Source organism: Serinus canaria, chromosome 4, assembly GCF_022539315.1.
Source record: "Serinus canaria isolate serCan28SL12 chromosome 4, serCan2020, whole genome shotgun sequence".
In the NCBI taxonomy this organism is placed as follows: Eukaryota; Metazoa; Chordata; class Aves; order Passeriformes; family Fringillidae; genus Serinus; species Serinus canaria.
In genome coordinates this window covers 53,267,192-53,287,740 of record NC_066317.1, presented here as the reverse complement: position 1 = coordinate 53,287,740, position 20,549 = coordinate 53,267,192, and the positions used below count along the sequence as shown (strand labels likewise).

At 44.0% G+C, this 20,549-nt stretch overlaps 1 protein-coding gene across 1 annotated transcript; it reads right to left on the bottom strand.

Moving 5' to 3' along the window:
* Positions 1-724: 724 nt before the first annotated feature.
* LGI2 (leucine rich repeat LGI family member 2) lies at positions 725-19,959 on the bottom strand. The gene is made up of 8 exons (XM_030239294.2): positions 19,769-19,959; positions 19,613-19,684; positions 16,699-16,770; positions 13,469-13,540; positions 12,828-12,899; positions 11,597-11,766; positions 6,787-6,951; positions 725-4,256 (listed from the first exon to the last, which is right to left on the bottom strand). Exons 1-8 carry the CDS (start codon positions 19,957-19,959, stop codon positions 3,439-3,441), a joined length of 1,632 nt encoding a protein of 543 aa, XP_030095154.2. The 3' UTR covers positions 725-3,438.
* Positions 19,960-20,549: the final 590 nt, after the last annotated feature.

Sequence of the window (20,549 nt, the reverse complement as noted above, 5' to 3'; positions counted from 1 at the left end):
TAACACTAGATGGGGTGTAAGGAAAGTGTGAAAGGGAAATCAGGGAGCAGCAAAACCTTGGAAGTCCCAACTATCTCAGGCACAGAAGAAAGATTTAAGTAATCTGAGCATGGCTTTCTCCACCTTGTCAAAAGCCAAACCCCATCATAAATAGACAGGGACCCATTTGCCCACCCTGTCCATTCCTCTGGCAGTGTGGATCCTCACAACATGGGTATTTTAACATGTGGGACAAACCACTATTAGTCACATTAACTACATTTTATTCATATATTGAAAGAGTACATACACATGTCAGTATCATAGATTGCATCAGCTCCTCTTTACTAAAAAAAGCTCACTGTATATACAACCTTAAAATGCTCCTGCTGTAGCTAGTGCATATTAAATCAATGCTTATATAAACTAATGAACTTTACATAGATTTATGTATTTTAGAATACATTAAAAATTATCAGTGGCATGTTCTGTTATCCTTTTTCACTGTCCTGATGGTCTAACATTTCGATGAATTATGGATATGCATATTTTATTTACTACTCAAAACAATTTCTCTTACAGAATATAGGCAATGAAGACAAGCCCATGGTTGCATTTGGAAAGGCAGAAAGGATTTTCAATTATTAGCAATTTCTGATTTTATGCCTGCATCCTGCAGCTTTTCCTTGGGAGTAGGAAGAGCAGAACAAGGCTCTTTTTGAGGTCTTGTCTTTGTTTATACCTGTGAAAAGTAGCATAACCTTTTCTTAATTCAACTGGCACTTTTTGTCCTCCCTCTTAGCAGCTTTGGTGTCCTGTGCAGGAGCTCAGCAGAATAGGCAGGCCAGTGTCTGGCTCCAGGCTCTTCCTGAGGCTGGGAGGATGCTGAGCTGGGCTTTCTGATCAACCAATACAGCTACTCAAAAGAAGCAGCAGCCTGCCTGCAGAATTAATTTCCCTCACTCTCTTCTTCTGGTCCCATGTGAATGAGCTAGACTCCTGTGGATCACTTTATCCTCTTTATTAAGCCTGTCTCTGCAGATACCATTTTAATTTAATCCAATTTGATAGCCAAGTCTCAAAATCCCCTTGGCTCTTGAAACAGTACAATCTCCTGGTATTCAATATACAGGCCTTTTTCCAGCATCCTCTTGCTTCCCTTCAAGGATCCAATTTCTCTAAACTAGCTTTTCACTCTCACTGATGCCCCTTCCTGAGTGACTAGAACTCACAGTTGAGCCCTAAAAGGAAGTGCTGGTGCACTGAGAAATGCCACCCTCATCAGAATATCTAACTCTAGTGAAACTTGCATGCTTGACAGAAAAGCAATACAAAATGCTTTCCCACAACACTGCTTGCCAGCCATATCCACTTTAAAAAGTAAACTGGTAACATAGTGAAGTTGCATTCACTGGCAGACATGAGTATCTTTGTTTTGTCAGATTTGTTAGCTTAATCCTAGGAGAGGTATTGCTAAACCCTATTGCAAAGTGCTGGTTTGCATCTACTGGTCTTGATTGAACCCCTGGGACTGACACCACACTGGGATTCGGAGGGCAGCACTCAGTATCTCAGAGGGTGGGATGGGCCAGTGTAGCTAAAAACAAAACCAGGCTGAACAACTCTGTAGGAAAAAAAAAACCCTAACACATAATTGAAAATTAGGATGAGTTATGTCTCTGACAGGCCAGTAATAACTTCATTTCATAGCAGAGAGGCAAAAGTTGGAAGACAGTGACATGCCAGGTCACTGGTAGGTTATGACTCCTCATGGGAGTTCTTATACATAATCTTCTTCTGCAGCACACTTCACATGCTGGATATTGCAAAGACTATGAGAACATCTCTGTTTGTGATCATAGGCCATGTTTCACATGTCCAGAGGAAAAATGTCAAACTCACCCAGCAGAAGGATGGTGAGATAGGCCTAAGTATGACGGACTAAAGGACAGTTTGCTTTGCTCTTCCTGCTTTATGCAAAACCTCCCTATTATCCAAGGTAGCAGTGCAACAGCAAGACATGATAAAACAACCTAGTAGACTAAGTGGTATGGAAACTTAAAGAAATGTTTTGTGTAAGTGAACAAAAAAGAGCTCTGATACACAATTTTGTTGGGTAAGGGGGGCAAAGACCCTTTCCCAGGAAATAGTCCCTTGCTGTTATCTTGAGAGAGGCTCTGTGTGCCAGGACTGCCCTATTTAGGATAATTGAATGGCTTGGTCTGTAACTACCCAGAACACCAATGAAGCACAGTCTGTCCACATGCTCCTCTTTAACCTTCCATGGACTGGCAACCTGGCAACAGCCTGGACTCACCCAGTGGAAATCCTTCTTGGAGGCAGGATCAGCTCTAGTCTGAAATGGCTGCAACAGCTTGGTTTCAGATGACTGGGTGATACTGAAGTCACAGTTAGACTTTAGCCAGAAGGAGCATTTCCCAAATACAACTTTGCTGTCCTAAACCTGAATTTATTGCTAATGAGCTGTGCTGTGGGGGAAACACTTGACAATAAATCACCTCATTGAGTACAGAGCGGCTACAACATGGAGTGCATCAATGTCAATATGTGTTTCAGGCAAAGCTTAAGCCCTGCCTTCTGGAAGGAGAGTGCACAACAGAATAACATGTTAAACACCCAGAATCTACTGGGAATCATCAGGAAAAGTAAGAATTGGGGCAAAATGGAATGGATACCTGGAATAGCTATGAAAACAGAGAGTGGGAGCTACTTGTAGTTGATTTGTTCATGGCATTATGCAGGCCTCTGGTAGTTTCTGTCTGTATCAACTTGTTAAGATCTCACAGCCCTAAAGAGACACACTCTTCCTAGCTACCCATTTCCTGTGGGCTGGGCTACGTGTTATGCACAATTTATTGCTGAAAAAAGTGAATAATGGTAGAAAAACGGCAACAGATTTTGACTCTCCCTTCAGTCTGCAATGACTTATAATGATGTCTTCAATTTACTGTGAACCAGAAAGAAAGATTTTGAAGAGAGAGTTCAGTGTATTCTGGAATGTTCCTGTTTGCTTTTACAATTCATCTGCAACCATGAAGAACAGGCTCTAATATTAAAACTTACACTACTAAAATGTTACTTTAGGAGTCAAGATCATTTTTATGCTTTGTATGGCTCAGCCTTCACTTTCTTTATGAGGTGCTCAACTCAAGGGAGTTTTCTAGATTAAATTTAGATCATTTTCTTAGATGTCAACATTAATTCTAATGCACTGCACTCCTCTTTGAATGACTGCAGATTGCAAAGTGTCTTTGAAAAAGGATAAAATGGACATGTCATGCAATAACCAAGTAAATGCAGTCCCTGATTAATATGCGAGTTTGAAAAGTTCAGAAAATGTCATCATACTCCATAGGTGCACCCTGTTTTTGGAAAGGTCTCTCTTTGTTTTGCTTGTGTATAAATGTCATTCTACATAAATTTCACTCTAGCAGCTTTTCATAAACTCAAGTCAATGATGATATGTTCAAATATTTGAGTGTTTCCTTTAAAACTAGAGGCAAAGAAAAAATCTCTTCGATCTGTTGACACAGCTGTGAAAGACCGTGGTGCTTGCACGTAGATTTCTTTAAATAATCTGAATATCTTCTTTTCACCATCCCACTGGTAAATCTGGGAGAAGGTGTAGTCACTTCCCAAGGCTAGGTAATAATTGTTCTTGAAGGAGAAAGGCTGCAGGGTCATGGCTCCTCGGGACGGAAGAGCCTGTATCTCCACAAACTGTTTGCTATTCCATTTCATAACTCTGGAGTCACCAATGAATCTCGTGAGTGTGATGTAAAGGTCATCTTGTATCCTGAAACTCTTCACAGCCAAGACATCTTCCATGTTGGGGATTTCACTGTGTGGGACAAACTTTTTGGAGGCTTTGTTCCACTGGAGTATAATGGGCACCTGGGAACGGCTGGAGAGGATTAAATGTGATTTTCCATCTATATCGAGAAACTCAGCATCAGTGTCCCTGAACCACTCGTGAAGAGACTGATAGGAATAAAATCCTTTGTTATTCCACTTATACACTGTTGACAAACCTGCTTTAGAGCTATCTGCTATGACAAAAAACATTTCGCTGTCTATTTCAAAAAGCTCTATATCATTTGGCTTGGAAATGCGAGATACTTCAATATCCTGGAATTTGACAAACTTCGTCCAGCTTTCATCAAACTTGTAAATGTGTGAGCCACCAAAGAGCTGTGCCACCACCACAAAGACTTGGTCACCAACAAGAATGGCTTTACATCCCACTATAGACTGACCTATTGCCCAAAGAAAGAAAACAGAACAACACACATATTAGCTCAGCAGAAACCATGCTTTACACCACAGACATTATTACCAAATCACCCCTCTGCTTTTTTTATACCTACACATCTCATGATTTTGTTTTCTGCTACATGCCATCAGAGCAACTTTTCAAGCTTTTTGCTTCCCATTAACTGGAGAGATGACTTGTCCGACCCTGCAATGTGTGCAAGTATGATGCACCATAAAATGCTGATTCCTTTTTATGCAAAATACTTTTTATTTCTCTGTCTGTTCAAACATATGGTCCCTAGTATCCAAAACAATTATTTAAGCTAAATTTTATTATTTGAAAATGACAAGAGTTTTTACCTTGCCATTCATCAGCTATCTGAAATTCTCTTATTCTTATCTTTCTATCTTAACTAGAAGAATGAAATAGTATATTTTTCTTGCTCCAGAAGGGTTAGAGTCAGCTCTTTGCTACTGTACATAGAAATATTGATGCACCTTGTGGATATATCACCTGACAGCAGGATGAAAAAGATAAATCTAACTCTGTTGTTTGTGTTAGGTATTCTTGAGATTTTGTTAAACTAGAAATATTTAGCAATATTGCAGTTGTCAGATAGATCAGATCAGGTTATGGTCTGAATGAGAATGTCAAGTTACACTAAACAAGAACCACCTCAAAAAAGTAACAGTGAGACTATTACGATAGTTGTTGTTGGAAGCAGAGAGGAATTCACAGAGGATTTCCTCTGTGAAGCACACAGTTTAAGTAGAACTGTAGCTGCACAAGCTCCCCAATGCATCCTTGGTCAGTCACTACAGGAGATTTACCCTGGCTCCTGTGCTGGTCCCCTACCTGTGGCTTTCAGAGCTGGCCTGGGATGATCTGCCACCCTCGCAGTGTGGGAGAGCTGGGAGTACCTTCACCTCAAGTACAGCAAGGGATCTGCAGCACAGGCATGAATGGTCAAGCTGATCATCCAGGCTCCTTCTGATCTAACTCACTCAAAAGACAAACTCTAGAAGAGCTTTCACCTGTCTCCTTCTGCAGAGGACAGCAATGCTTTTCTCTTCATGTTCACTGTAAAGGCAACCTTGACAACTAGCTCAGCTCCATGAGCCCATGTCGTAAAGAGCTAAATTTAGATATCCAAATGCCAAGCATATGGTAAGTAGTGAAATTCTCTGTGGAGCTGGCTCCAGAGCTCTACAAAACACTCTTCAGGCTCTGCAGGAGGCTCTTTATGTGCCTGTGTCCCCTGGCAAAAATCAGGCTCATGTACATTTCAGAGTCCAGAGCTCAAGCTCAGACCTTGCAGGAGCAAGCTCTGGGTGTGAGCTAGGACACAAGTCCCTTGCAGAAGTGTCTCCAAATCATTCAGAGGAAGTTGAAATACACCTGGAAGTGTATATCTAGTGTTTGCTATTTTTGCAAATGAGTCAAACTCTCGATTTCATTTCCGGAGTTTTCCTAGGGCTCAGCTAGCTCTCTCTGAGCTGTTGACTTCTCAGTTTACATCCCATGTACATATTTTATCCTAATCTACCAAAACGCAATGAAACCTAAAAAAGCAACATTTTTCATTTCCAAAATTTCCTGACAGAGGGGTTGCTTCTTGTAAGATTTTGTTAGTGACGCACAGAGCTGATCTGAGGAGGTAAGTGCTTGCTGCCTTTGAAGAATTCCACACCAGAGGAGGACGCAGCATGCTCTATGTCTCCCAAAATATAAGGTAAAAAATAATCAATCACACACAACAAGGACAGGAGGGAAAGATGCTCCTTTGATAATTTAGCTCCTGAGTATTCAAAACCTCTGGCTGGGAGTATCTGGGAAATCAGGCAGCAGATAACAGCTTTGAAGACTCTGTCTCTGCTGTCGTGGTGTGACTGAGCACCACAAGTGTTGGTTAAGGACAGAACAGTTGTTAGAAAATCAGCATTAGAATGTTACCTGGCATCCACACAGGCTTTTTGTTTGATCAGTAATCTGGCCAAGATGTTAATTGAGCATATTTGTAAATTGAAAGTAAATGCTTAAGTTTTACAGCACATCTCTTTAGGTAACAATCCCAGTTTAAATATTTCTGTCATTTTCAGCTGTCTTCCTGGTCAGCTCACCCTACAAGCATCCTTCAGACCAGTTTCCTCCTACATGCAATAGATTCTTTTTATATTTTGTTTTGCAGGCACTTTGGCAAGATCAAGTGCTCCTTCAGCTTCTGCTTTAACTTGCTGTGTGATTGAGGCAGTGAATGCTGAGCTGAGCCGTGGTGTGACACTCATGGCAAGTGTTTGTGCCTTCAGGAAAATTTACAAGACTGGACAAAAAAAGCCTAGTTTGTGTGGCACGGTAAGGTTAAATGTGCATCTATTAACAAGGTGCATTACTCCATGCAGTCACTCATGTCCAAACATCACTCACTTCAACCAGCCAAATTCAACAGAGATTCAGGACAAAACCCAATAAACTGATCCCATCTACAAATCTTATCCAGTTCATCAGTGAGTGGAATCCCAGTGTTCATATACCTGTGATATTGTCGTAACTCCTGAAATTCATTTCAATGTGATCCCACTCCAGCACCATGCAGTTCTCCATGCTGGGCTGTGCAATAGCTACAAACACATCATTCTTTGAGTTGAATGTATCCACTGAAACAGACTGGTAGGGCAAAATCTGGTGGACAACAAAATCTGGAAACATACATTTGCAACAGTTAGGATATATCCTTGCTGGAAACACAGAGTAAGTGGTCACTGATTAGAATAATGTACACTGAAAAATGAGTCAAATACTCTGGATTTTGTATAACACTATCATGGAAGCATCAGTACTCATGCTAGGCACACACCAACAGGGAAAGTGTCTCCTGCTTTAGGTATCATGAACTGTCCTCTGAAAATGTATTTGTCAAGGAGATCAAATAAGAAAATAGTGAAATAATTCAGATTTTCCAGGCAGGCTGGCTACTGTCAGTGAAATAGAGAAGTCTCTTTCCCCACAGCTGGAAGTTGCTTTCCCGTCAAGTGAAATGGCCTTGCTAGAATCACATTCAAGCTGAGAGACAGCAACTACCAGCTGAAGTCCAATAACTTCTTAAGTCATGCAAATTTAATCACTAGCAATTTGTGTTATGCTAAACCAGGCAGAAAGTGAAATGATATCTGAAGTTTGCCTGGGGATAACCCCATTTTGCCTAGACCATAGACAAAATGGTGTAATCAAAAACTCAGTTAACATAATGTTTTATGGGGCATTATAATGTAGTTTAGGCATAAAATACAACCAACCTGAAAATTACTATCCAGTGGAAAACTTACACCAGACAGTAAGACTGAGAAATTGGAGCAACCTGTAAAGATTAGCAGTGTAACTCTAGAATTAAAGACTTTTTTCCTCAAAAATTAAGTGCCTTTGTAGACTTAACTTGAAAATTCACCCTGGGGTACGTCAGCAGTCACCACAGAGCCAGGCTGGGGCAAAGTGAGGAGACTTGGGTCTGAATTTGACATTTGACCAGACAGCTGTGCAAGATCTCTATTATCAGGGGGGAAAAAATGGTGTAGCAGAGCTGACAAAGCACTCAGGTCTAAAATGTGGTCGGAGGCTTGCATTGAAGTAATGTATGGATACAGATAAGTAGAAAAGGAAAGGCATCTTCCCTATGATGGCATTTCTGTGCAGAACCACACACTGCTTGGTTTTTAGCTCAATTTGCTACACGCCTTCACCATGCACTCCTATGCTGGAAGGGCCTGAGCATCCAGGGATTTTGGTGAAATGGTAATTAAGTCCTCACTCAAGTCCCTTATTTTGGTGCATTATGAAATAATTGCTTCTGAATGAAGAACCCTCTGTTTCTGCATGCTTGAAAGCCTTGCCCTTGAGAAGTTACGCTTGTGGAGAATAAAGACAGATGACTACCATTAAACAAACAGAGCAGATTCCACAGCTGTGAAAGAAATGACAGTCTTCATTCTTCGAGAGACTATTATAAATAGAGCTTGGGCTTGGTTCATAAATGCTGGTAGGCAAACAAGAAAGTTATCTTCATTCTCACTGGGAAGCTAAAAAGGCCGGGGAAAACTGACACTGAAGTATGCAAAAAGTAAAAGTAACTGACCAGTTATAAAAGGATGGAGCAGGAGAAGATACAGTAACACAAAATAAAAATATTTTTTAAATCCTGAGGAAAAAAGAAAAAACAGAAAACTAATCCTGAAATGACAGCTCTTGAAATCTGAACAGTTGTGAAATGCTTTGGGGGAATCTGTGAATTGGAACAAACCAGTCTGTATGTGAAAATGGGTAGGGAAATCATTTGTAATCAGTAAAAAGCAATAAACGGTGGCTTTAGCAGCAGCTGGGAATACCAGACTGTAATGTAGAAGAGGGTTACACAGTGAAAGTTACTGCCACATCAGGGTTGCAAAAAATTCTAATCCAGTAAATACAGGACTGGGGGAGGAGCCCTTTTCCAGTCTCTTTCTCTTTTAAGCTGGATCTCCTGGATGGGAGAGGGCAGAGGACACAGCCCCTGCATTCCCCCTGTGCTGCTGGCTGCATGAGCTGTCCCTCTCTGCCTCCCACCCAATACACAGCTTTGCTCTCCCTGTCTCAAGACACGTGTTTTTCATGCTGTTTTCTGCTGGCTGAGAGTGGGGGTGTCCCCCTGTCCTCCAGTCACTTATTCCACCTCTGCTCTCTCTGTGGTTGAACTGGCATCACGGTGTCACAGGTGAGGGACCCAGCACTTTTATTGGGATGATTTTCCTTCTGGCAGGCCTTGCTCAGGCTGATGCCAGCATACAGGAGCACTGATGCCAGCACAAAAGAGGAGAAGAGTGCAGGGAACATTACAGGACATTAAGGAAAAATGTTAAGTGATGGTCTTTTTGGGCAGCTGCTCCAAAACTGTGTCCTGCCATTCAGTCCCACTCTCCTCACATCCCTTCTTCTCTGCAGTGGACACTTCTGCTCCAGGTGAGGGTACCCAGGACCTGGGTGTGCCAGCAGAGAGTGTTAACCATCCTTTCCCTTCTCCCAGCACAGGAGCAAGAATGGAGCAGTCCCTATTAATTTGCAAACTACCTCCCTTCCAGACAGTAGGGAAAGAGAAGATCACCTCCAGCAAACAATCCCAGCTAGGTAAAGAAAGGGGAAAACAAGCTCCCAAAGTTCAGTGAGATGATCCCTGCCTGCAGGTCGGGGCAAAGCAGGTCCCAGGCATGCACAAGGCCTGTTTCCAGTGTTTCCAGTGGCTGTGGGAGCCCAAGGCCTGTTTTCCAGTCTCCTGAAAGTGAGTTACATGTTCCCCTGTGGTGCTCACAGCCACAGGACAGCCCCCGCACACACTGTTGAGGAAGAAAGACAAGAAATGAAGTGAAATGGCTTAACCTGCTTTCATGATGCAAGCACTGAGAAATGGAAAGACAAAAAGAGTCACAAAAAGAGTTAAAATGCAGGTCACCAATACTGTCAATCACTTTCTCTGTGAAGAAGCAACAGGACCATTTTGTTCTTCGCCTTTTTATTTTAAATTTGGCAGCACCTCTTTCCATCTCTCCTGTTATTATTGTAGCAGTTCAGCTGATGCAATGAGCTGACTGGGCCAACAAGACACACATTTTACCAAGCTTTGTTACTCCATCCTGCATCCAGTCATGCTCGACACAGAGTACTGGAGACCAGAAACGATGGAAAGTCTGATCCCAGCTGGTAAAGGAGGGAAATACTGTACTAAAGACTAACATGAATGAAAGAGTTTTGCAGAGCCCTGCTCACCACTGACTGGGAAAGGAGAATACACCTACAGTCTGTATTCTAAGCCTGTGACTAATCTATCCTCAAGGAAGGAATATGGGCATATTCACACTCCCTTTGGATCTGGGGGAGGCAATAGCAGAGAAGGAGAAAACAGCAGTGGCCTGACACCACAGACCACCAAGGTCAGACAGAACAGAGTATGACAGCTACATCCTGTGCTGTGGGAGCTTCTCTGAGGGCATTTGAGCAAATATTCAGCTGGGCAATCCTTGCCCCATAGAATGCCTTCAGTTCCCAAAAACTATGCAGCACGTGGAGTTAGATTTATGATTGGGGTAATTTCACTTACATCAGACAAAGGGACAATGGAGCAACTTTTTTTCACCTGCAGCAACTTTACAGTGTCCAGGTACAAAAAAGTGACAGAGGGCTGGTAGGTCAGGATAGGTTTGAGGACTGGGTAAGGCTTTCTCTTATGCACTGTTAGTGCTACACAATGGCTTAAACCAGGTTGCAATGATTACTTTGCATTGCTGTGTCTCTGTGATTCGGCAGACATAGGAATGTAACCTTGGTGCTGTTCTAAACTTCATTGCTCTCCTGTGTTTGACATCCTTTTATGCAGCAGGTTATTGCACTTTACCTCTACTGCTCTTCTGACATAATTTTGAATTCTGAGTTCATTCTCTTTTCCTTCACATACTGCCATCAAAGCACCTTTCATACCTTTTCCTGAAATTTCATTTTCCATTCCTAGTAATCACCTTTTCTCTTGTCTTTTAATAATAATGACTGACTTGATGACAGATGAGAACTTGCACACCTTTGATATAACTGTCTAGAAAAAAGTCAGAGCGCTGACATCCTATTCAAAGAAGATGAAAAACAATACCTGCAGCTGATATTTTCAGTTATATGATGTGACTACGTTTAAAGATCGGTAACTGCAGCAGTTTTGGCATAAAATATAAGCATAACCACATGCAAGTTTCTCTTTGCTCCCTTCAGCATGCTTTACATTACCTTAAAAAATAAAAAAATCAAGATCCTAGGCAAGACAGTAGTCAGAATGTTATTGGACTTTTCTCGTCAACTGAATGGAGTTCCATGAAGAACTTCTGGCACTATTGCCACCATATTTGATGCTAATAAATAATGATTCGTCAAATCAAGAGAACAGCTATAGCCACATTTTTGAACTTATTTTCATTGCTTTCTGTGAAATACAGAGATTTTGGGAAGCTCATCTGCCATAACTACATGGCTTTATTCCAGATAATAGAAAGCATTCTGTGATGAAAATTAAGCCATAAATTGAGTCATAATCAAGTCTTTTGGAACATGAATAGGCAGAGCTCTACTCCCATTATCACTTAATCCAAATAAAAACTCAGTACGTACTTTGGCATCTAAATGTAATTTTCCCATTTTGTACTTGTTCCAGTACTTGGAAGTGCTTTGTATGTAACCCTTTCCTCCCCCCAGGTCATGCTCATAGAAGCGAAAGGGCATCATCTAAACTTCTGATATTTAACCATTTGTAGTGTGCTTAGAAATATACATTCTGAATACCTGTAGTGGTGCATTCATAATCAAAACTTGTCACATCATTTAACTTCTTATCCTGATATTCTGCTGGACCAATACACAGGACATCAGAAACAGTGGAATTTGTCATCTTTAACCACAAAAACAACCACTTGGCTTTGCAGTCACACTCAAATTTATTTCCCCTTAAATCTCTAAAAAAACACACAGAAATAAACATATTTGAAAAGGTTGATAGCAATTTGAGTACTACAGAACTGTCATCACCTTGACATGCTGAATTTCAAAATATCTGAGTATCCTTGAATTATTCTGAACTGAAAACAGGGAAGTTTCTTACGTTCTATCTGGACTCCTTTATCATGAGTCTCTTTCAGTAGGTTTTTTGAAAAACCATTGCATTCTATGGTCATTCATAATCATAGTAATGGAGCACTGTGTGATTCATGTGTAAAGTTACTTTTTTGGTAAGCTTTCATAGGATGAGGACTGTAATGTAATACATCCTGACATTCAGGTTGTCTGCTGCAGGCCTCCTTTGCACCATTTACCAGTGACAGAGAGAATTCCCATTCCTGCACTAAACTCTTCCAGTGCTGCTGGTTGGCAGAGCAGCCTTACAGATGTAAAATACAGATGGAAGACTTGTATTTTTTGAGTCGCTGCTGAGGTAGAGTCAATTTATCTTCTTCCTGCTCTCAAGTATGTGCAATTTCAGCACTGTGCTTGTTCTTTGATCCTTTGGCAATTTCTGTGGCTTATGATTTTACTTTGCTGCTTGAAAGAGCCAGGCCAAAAATAGGGGAATCCTAGTTACACAGGGAAATGCTTACAGAATGTCAGCAAGGTGCTACAACTGCACAGAAACAAAGAAAAAAAGCTTTTTTTTTTTTGTTTTAACTAATCCCCTCTACTAAAATAATCTCAGAGAATATGTAACAGTAATAGGGAAATATGTTCAGAGAAACTGTAATTTTAAAATTCATTGTCTCCCTTTCTCTAAACCACAATTTATAAGACATCAGAAAGAAGTACAGTAACACAAGCTACATACAGCATCACGAGAAGCAACAGTGATTTAAGAAATAGCAGTTACTTTAGAAGAGTCTATCAAGCAAACAATTATACAATGAAAAACAGCTAGAACAAAAAAATACTTCTTTTTTTTTTCTGTTTGGATACCAGCACCACACACCCAGAACCTAAAACTGAGAGCAAGAGTGACAGAAGCAGTAGAAAGATTCTCATTACTTACAGTTCAATTAAAGAATCTAAATCGCTGAAGACATCCCTTGGCAAAGCTTTGAGATGGTTATTTGCCAACGAACTAGAAAAGAAAATTAGAGGTTAGTATCATTGTGTCTCTTACCTTGCAATTCTCACCAAGTCTGAGCTCACTTACAGGTTGTTAATTATCCGGTACTGTCCAGCCACTGGCACTGTTAGAATCTGTTACCAGGAACAGCCATTAATTATTCTCATTCAAGAATGGAGATTGCTTGAAGTTCACATGAAAGTAAAATATTTAAAGCTTTTTTTTTTTGCCCAGGTGCAAATGTAGCCCACAGAACAATCAGAGAGCACACTGGAAAGAAGCAGGAATGTTAATCATGAGTAGGCAGTGTGGTGGTGCTGGTGGTACCAGTGCAGCACTGGGGGTACCAGGGGCATCCCAGACCCAGCTGTGCCTGCTCACAGGCAGCCCAACATGTGGCAGTGCTGCCCAGGCAAGAATTGCTCTAAGGCTGGTTGTTAATTTATGGAAAGCATGTTGTTGACAGCAGAAGGAAGCTGACACAGAGGGAAGAGAAGCTTTCTGTGTAGCAGGAAAACCAGTGGTCTCCCAGGAGAGTTTTCCCAAGTAGAAATTACTCTGTCGAGTGTTAAATAACTTACAGGTGAGTCAGGTCACGAAGGCCACGAAATGCATTTCTTGAAATGGTTTCAATTTTGTTTCCTTCAATAAATCTAAGGCCAAAAAAAAAAAGTATTTTAAAATACTTTAAGTAATATTATTATTAGCACCACCATGCTTTAAGCTATGGTTGCCAGATGCAGCATATTTCTGGGCAGCTCCTTCAGACTGAAAGGTGGGAAGTCTCAGTGGAGCTGCTCATGTTCCCTTTTCCCCTTTCCTTGGGCAGACTGCAAGGAGCAATGCAAGTACCTGGTATCACAAGGGATGGCACATGACCCAAATGCCCAGCATAAATGGAATAAAGTGACCAAGGCAAAAAAAATATTCCTCTCTTGGTAATCCTCTCAGGATATGTTGCGTGAGGCAAGAGACTTGTGTAGGAGAGCCTCCTGAGGCAGACTTTAGAGGCTAAAGTCCTACCTTCCCCTCTCACAAATCAGCAGCATTTTCAAACCAGCAGGCAGCACAGAGGTGCCAGGGCTGCCCAGGCTGCAGACCTGCTCGGATGGGTCCTGCTCCCGTGGCTGCACACTCACACAGTGCCGCCTCCGTGCCCACACAGCCCTGACTTCAACTGCACACGTTTGACACCTGCACAAACTGCAAGACCACTGCCTTGGCTCAGTTCTGCCTGCCACAGTTCAGCTCTGTTCAGCTGGGACATCTCCTCTGCAGGCTGCCAGCTGCACACAAGTCATGGCCCCGTGCACTGGGGGAATTATGTCAGGCACATATCGATTCCAGCAGCATGCTGCTCCTCCTGACTGCACGTCAGCATTTCAAGAAAGAGCTGATATTTGAGCATCTTGACCCCTGAGCACTTGAGGACACATCCCCAAATACACCATGATCCCTGCAAAGTGATTGCAGCCAGGTGGCCATCAAGATATTGCATGGTACAGCTACACCTGCATGAAGACAACAGTATGCTGACTTTATGAAAGGCTTATGAGATCCAAGTGCCTCCCTTATTCCTAAACTCTGTTTGCCCTGCAGAGAAATTAGAGGGAAAGTGCTATGATACAAGGTCTCTTCTCAAGAAAGTGAAAATGGGAACTCAGGAGATGACAAGTGCTCTTGGTTCTGCAGTTTAGGTGTAGGAAATATCCTTCATGAAGTGACCGGGACCCTGACTGCAGGCAAAGGGTGCAGATGAGAAAGTGTTGTGTCTACATGGGAGATGTCAGAGGCAGGTCAGCCTTTCAGAGCTGTGTGGAGGAGCCACAAATTCAATCCACAAGAGCAGAGAGCCACCCTGCCTCCTGACACCCTCACTGGCAGCTGGCACCCCTGCACAGCACCAGCTCAGTGGTTCATGCAAATAAATAAGGCTACACTGCCACAAGCTGGGAGTCAGGAATTTGCCAGATTCCTGAATCACCAAGCCTGACCTCCAAGAGATGCTGCTCTGGGAATTCCAGTCTGCTCACCAGCAAAGCTCCCATCTTTATCAGACCTGCCTTACCCAGACTGTACACAGAGTCAGTTTAAGGGTGCACTGAATGCCATTATGAGTGCATAAGGACACAGCTGGAGATCAGAGCAGCAGGACACAGCTGGAGATCTGTTATCTATATATAGGTACCAGCTGTGGGTGCTCCCCAGCTGCTCTTTGGCCAGAGACTTTGGCTTTGTACACACAGACTTGTCATTCCTGTTAGTCAGTCTGGTTTCCTTCTTCTCTACAAAGTCTGGTCCCTGGTAACTAAGAGACATGAGTTATGGAAGCCTCACTGGTTTTCTGGCTTCATGGCCAAAGAAACAATCACAGAGAAAGGGCACTCACAGCCAGTTCCCAAAAGGTGGAGGGGTGATTTGCTGGGAAGAGGAAAAGCTCTATGGAATTGGCAGAAAAGGCAACCACAACCATTAACTGGGACCACTTGTTCAGCTGCTGAAAGAATTTGAAACTGTAAGGCTTTACCAGTCTTCATCCTGCTCCCTGGCTTGCAGCTGGTGGTCAGGGGCAGAGATTTGCCCTTTGACCCTCTGAGGAGGGCAGGGTGTTTCATTCAGACAGGGATCTGGTTGCAGTGACCAGCACAACTACCATGATATATGCTAGGCTGCTGGGACAAGCCCATCTGCACCTGAAAGCAGGCTGCTAATGGTACAACAGAAAATGGTTTTCTTCCTTTTTAAAAACTACTGCAAATAATTTTTTCACTGTAGACACAAGGAAAAGAGAATGCTTAGATAACTCGCTATCTCTAAAAAATCCAGATGTAGCTGAATCGTGGATTTTAGCATATACCATTTCCCATTAGCTGCAAATTCCATTGTTGGCTACTCCACATGTACCAGACTATTAACCCTGAATACACCCCTTCAAGATTTTAGCAAGAGTCAGTTTTATGAGCATTGGTCTTTCTGTAAAAAGGACAAATGTTTTCCACAGCTACATTTCAACTGGGAAAGGTGGGTGGAATGATGATTTTTTTTCAGGCTGTACTTATAGTTTCAAACACACCAGCTCATACTGAGTAACACAGAGAAATTATGTCCTTTAGACTGTGAAGGGAGGACAGCCTTGTAGCAGGGTTCAAACTTTTTTTAAAAATAAAAAAGTTTGAACTAAAAACTAAAAAAAAAAAGACCAGAAAAAAAAAAGGAAAGTAAAAATCACCTAAGTGGATGATATAAACAAGAGTTACATAATTTAAAATAATTACAATAATTTATATTATATGAAATGTATGGTTATATATTTATGTATTTATAATTAATTACATAAAGATAAATTCTATGGACATTAAATAGGGCATCAGAAAAAAGGCAAAGTAGGAGACAAAAGCTGGGAAAAGAGAAGCATAATCAGGGTTGTTCAGGGCAGTACACCAACATTCTGCAATTCCTGTTCAGGCTACCCATAGGTCCGAACAGGCTCCACCTCTTGCCTGAGATTCAAATCCCCTTAACAGGGGTGGCACTGTTCTGGAAAGCCCAGGCAAGCTCTTGCTAAGCAATGCCTTTTTGGTGTGCTGTAATTGCACAGAGATACCTTGTATTCAAGGCATCTTTTAAAAATGCACTGTAACATCTGAAAAATCATCAGCCACCATAAAGAATATGTGCACAGGAGTGGAACATAAATCCTTCAGCTCCCCCGCTCTTGGGAATAATAGTAAAGACCAAGAATCTGCAGCAGGAGTCTTGGCAACTTATCAGAACATCTTTATTTATAAAGGACATAAAATACCAAACTTACAGGTATTCTAGATGGAAGAGACCAGCAAAGGCATCATCTCGTATAACAGTGAAGGAGTTGGAGTTCAGCAAGCTGAAAATGGAGAGCAGGCATTAGGAAAGCACATTAAAACTTGACACACTGGATTATGCCTGTTGTGTTTATTGCCCATGACCAAACTAATCTTACTGACCTGAGCTCATATCACCCCACCAATGCAGCACACATAAAATACTGTGGAATGGTCTATTGAAAAAAAATTAAAGGCATTACATGATGGTAGTTAACGTCCACTACTCCCCAGGAAAAATGTGCCATTGACCTTGGCTAAATGTAACTTGGTCCTCAACTCAATGGTCCACTGAGCAGAACAAGCCATCATTAGATGGCAGGTCTGCTGAGTGTGGCCCCATCCTCTCACCACCCCTCCAGCCCCACTGACAACCTTTAAGAGGCCATCAGAGCACCAATCCTCAGCTCCCAAGCACCAGCTCTCATTTATGCAGTCTCACTGGGCCAGAGCTCACTCATTCCACGCTCCCAGGGGGATGGATGCTCCAAGCCTGACCTGCAGACAGGGTACAGCCTGCAGCGTGGGAGGACAGCAGCCAGTTTGTCAGCTGGAAACACAGACATGTCCAAACCACCGAGACACAGAATCCAGCTGCAGTGCTGCCTCCTCCAGGCCCTGCCTTGCATTGCTCCTGTGTGAACTTCAGGGACAAAACATGCCAGAGCTGCACCAGAGAGGCTATCACCAGAGCCAGCACAAGAGGGCCAGGCAGAAGGAGGTGATGGAGGCTTTGCCAGCAGAGCTCATTCCTTGCTGTATTAAAGCACAACAGTGGACAATCTCCAAACGTTGATGTTCTAAGGCAGAGGGGGCAATCTTCTTTCAAGAACAGAGCAAAACTTCTAGTTTGGTCTAAAATATTAACGCTACTCAGAAGAAATAATTTTTGGAAAATCTCAGAATTTGCCCTATGAATGAATATGTCTGCACTAATTGCTTTATTAGAGTAACTGATTAATCTTCCTTTTGTATGGTTTTAGGCATTTTACTAAAATTAATTTAGAAGACTAATGAACATGAAATTCAAACTTTCCCTGTGATCCCTGGATATTATGCTAATACTAGACAAATGCTCCTTAAATTATTCCAAAGAAATCTGACAAAGATGAAGACCACCATCAAAAATAAATCCTTGCATTACTACTTTATCATTACTGCTACAGAAAACATTGTCCTGAGGTGCCCATGTGCTCAATTATGCATGCAGTCTTTGTCATTTAATAGTTTTTTTCTCATGTTTTAAGGAAAAACTTACAAATTACACTAAACAACAGAATTTGTTAGTGCCCAAGGTGGTGATGGTGGTAACCACCTCTTGCTCCCACATCTGACTTACCACATAAAGTGACATGAGCAACTTCTGCCTTCCTCAACACACCTCTGCCACACCCCAGCATCTCCAGAAAATCTACTGCAGCTAAGGAAAAGGAACAATCTTCATCTGCTCTTCCTCCCTCTTCCTAGTAGCACCATCCAAACCAAATCAGATTCCTCCCAGCTCTAATTTTCCTCCCATAGCTTCTCACCCATGGATTTTTCCCTTTCCTTCCCAGCTGGCTCAGGTCACTCTTTGCCACCATTTATTGGTGGGCAAGGTCCTCGTGCCCTCTGCTGGGGCTCAATGCTGATCCCCAGCTCTCACAGAAACTTGGTTTTGGGAACAGTTTCACACTGAAGGAGGTGAAGGCTTCCACCCCTTGCTTTGCCCACTTCCCCCCAGCATTTTGCATGGAGTGCTGCTCCTCCCAGTAGGAAGAGAGGCCTTTGAGTCAAAGGAGATGGGGAGCCCAAGGAAAGGAGCCTCACCATCAGCTACCAGACACCTCTAGAGACTACCTCTCGCTACGACCAGTTTTAACATCTAGGTATGTGGCAAGCACTCAGCCTGGGTTTCTGGCAGGCTTTGTATCTTTCTGCTGAGTTTTTCTTTGCAGTATATCTTTGCCCTGGGGGGGGTCAGTCAGTCCTTATGGGGTGGTGGTGTGGAGGGCCTGCCCGGTGTCAGGCATTCCGGACAGGCTGCACTGGGCTAGGCAGGACACAGGCTGCTGCTCAGCCTTGCTGCAGACTTCCAAAAAAACGGAGAATCCAGGCTCCCCAGGGAGCTGTACCGCAGTCTCTGTATCTTCCCTGCTGCCTCCCAGGACAGCTAAATTAAGCAAGTTTGCTCAAGCTCCTGGAGCAGGAAGCACACACCTAACTGCAACATGGGCACGACCAAGCAGCTTGCCGGGGCTCAGGAAGGAGGGATGGCTGCTAAGCGCTGGGAGCTAGAGCGATGTCTCCTGGGACGGAGGAGCGCTGGGCCACAAGGCACCTGAGGGGCCGCCCTCCGAGGGGCACGCTGAAGCAGAGTCGTGCTGCAGACAACGGCAGCACTTCGCACGAGGAGGATTCCCTCTGAAGTGTGTGTCCTGGCAGCCTCTGCTCCCCCCTTTGTGCCCACTATGTCACAAAGCTACTGCAAGACTCCTGGGCACAAAGTGAGCAGGAGTAAGAGCCACCTCAATGTAACTCTGAGGGACGAAACTCAGCCTTAAACTTACCAAAGCTGAAGTTAAAAAAAAAAAAAAAAAAAAGGAACTTAGGGCATCATAAAACATTTTTCCCCTCCTTTAGTAACTAAACACACATCTTATGAAGTGGTTTCTGAGCGGAAAATGCATCCCTGAGCAAAATGTTATGAAACAGCAGCTACGCTGGGGGACTGTGCAAGCTGTCTTCTCCCGTTTTCTCCCCTTCTGCAAGAGAAAGGGAACTCTATTCAGGAGAAACGGAGACGCTCTCCGCTTAAAGGGACTCTATTTAGGAGGAAGGGGCGAAGTGCTACTTGGCCGTGCTCCTTCCCAGTGCCATACTTACAGCAGCTGCAGGGAGGGCAGGTGGGAAAACATCCTGTCCTTGACTTCGGAGAAGGTCCCGTTGACCAGGCTCCTGGAAAAAGAGATGCCACCCATCAGGCGGGACCGCCCCGCAGCCCTCCGCCGCCCTCCCGCCCGTCCCGGGCCCCGCACTCACAGGGAGCCCAGGCCGGCGGGCAGGCTGCGCGGTGCCCCCGCCGCCCCCACGCACAGCGCCGACTCCCGCCAGCAGCTGCAGGGCGGCCCGCAGCGCGGCGGGCGGCGCGGGGCGGCGGGCGGCGGCAGCGCCAGCAGGGCGGCGGCGGCGGCGGCGCAGAGAGCGGGCAGGAGCCGCAGCGGGACCGCCATCCCTCCCGGCACGGCCGCTGCCCGCCGGCCGCTCCCGCCGCCCGCCGCGCCCTGACATCAGCGCGGCGCCGCCTCCGCTGCGGCGCCGGGACGCCGAGGGGGGGTCCCGGCGGGCGGGGCGAGGCGAGGGGCGGCTGAGGCACCTCGCCCTCCGCCTCCCCGCGGGACAAAAGCCAAAAGCCCCGCGGGAGGCGGAGGGCGTGGGTGGCCCCCGCTGGTAGCTCCAGAGTGATGCTACCCCAGGAAAAAACGGGGGGAGCGTTGAGGCGCTGGAGCGTGTCCAGAGAAGGGCAACGAAGCTGCTGAAGGGTTTGGAGCACAAGTCCTGCGAGGAGAGGCTGAGAGAGCTGGGGGTGTTTTGGCCGGAAAAAAGGAGCTCAGGGTGGCATTTATTGCTCTTTGCAATTAACAGACAGGAGATTGTAGTGGGATGGATGTAGTCTCTTCCCCCAGGTAATAAGCGATAGGACAAGAGAAAACAGCCTCGAGTTGCACCAGAGGAGGTTTAGATTGGTATTAGGCAAAGGTTTCCCTTTCACTGAAAGGGTTTTCAGGCATTGTAAAAGGCTGGCTGGGGAAGCGGTGGAATC

Bases quoted from the DNA above. Each gene is read 5' to 3' on its own strand.
- LGI2 (XM_030239294.2), bottom strand. From the start codon at position 19,959: ATGGCGGTCCCGCTGCGGCTCCTGCCCGCTCTCTGCGCCGCCGCCGCC. The intron at 16,771-19,612 runs GTAAGTATGGCA...CTCCATTTTCAG, and splicing joins CTGCCCTCCCTGCAGCTGCT to CTTGCTGAACTCCAACTCCT. The intron at 11,767-12,827 runs GTAAGTAATGAG...GTGTTTTTTTAG, and splicing joins TTAGATTCTTTAATTGAACT to AGATTTAAGGGGAAATAAAT.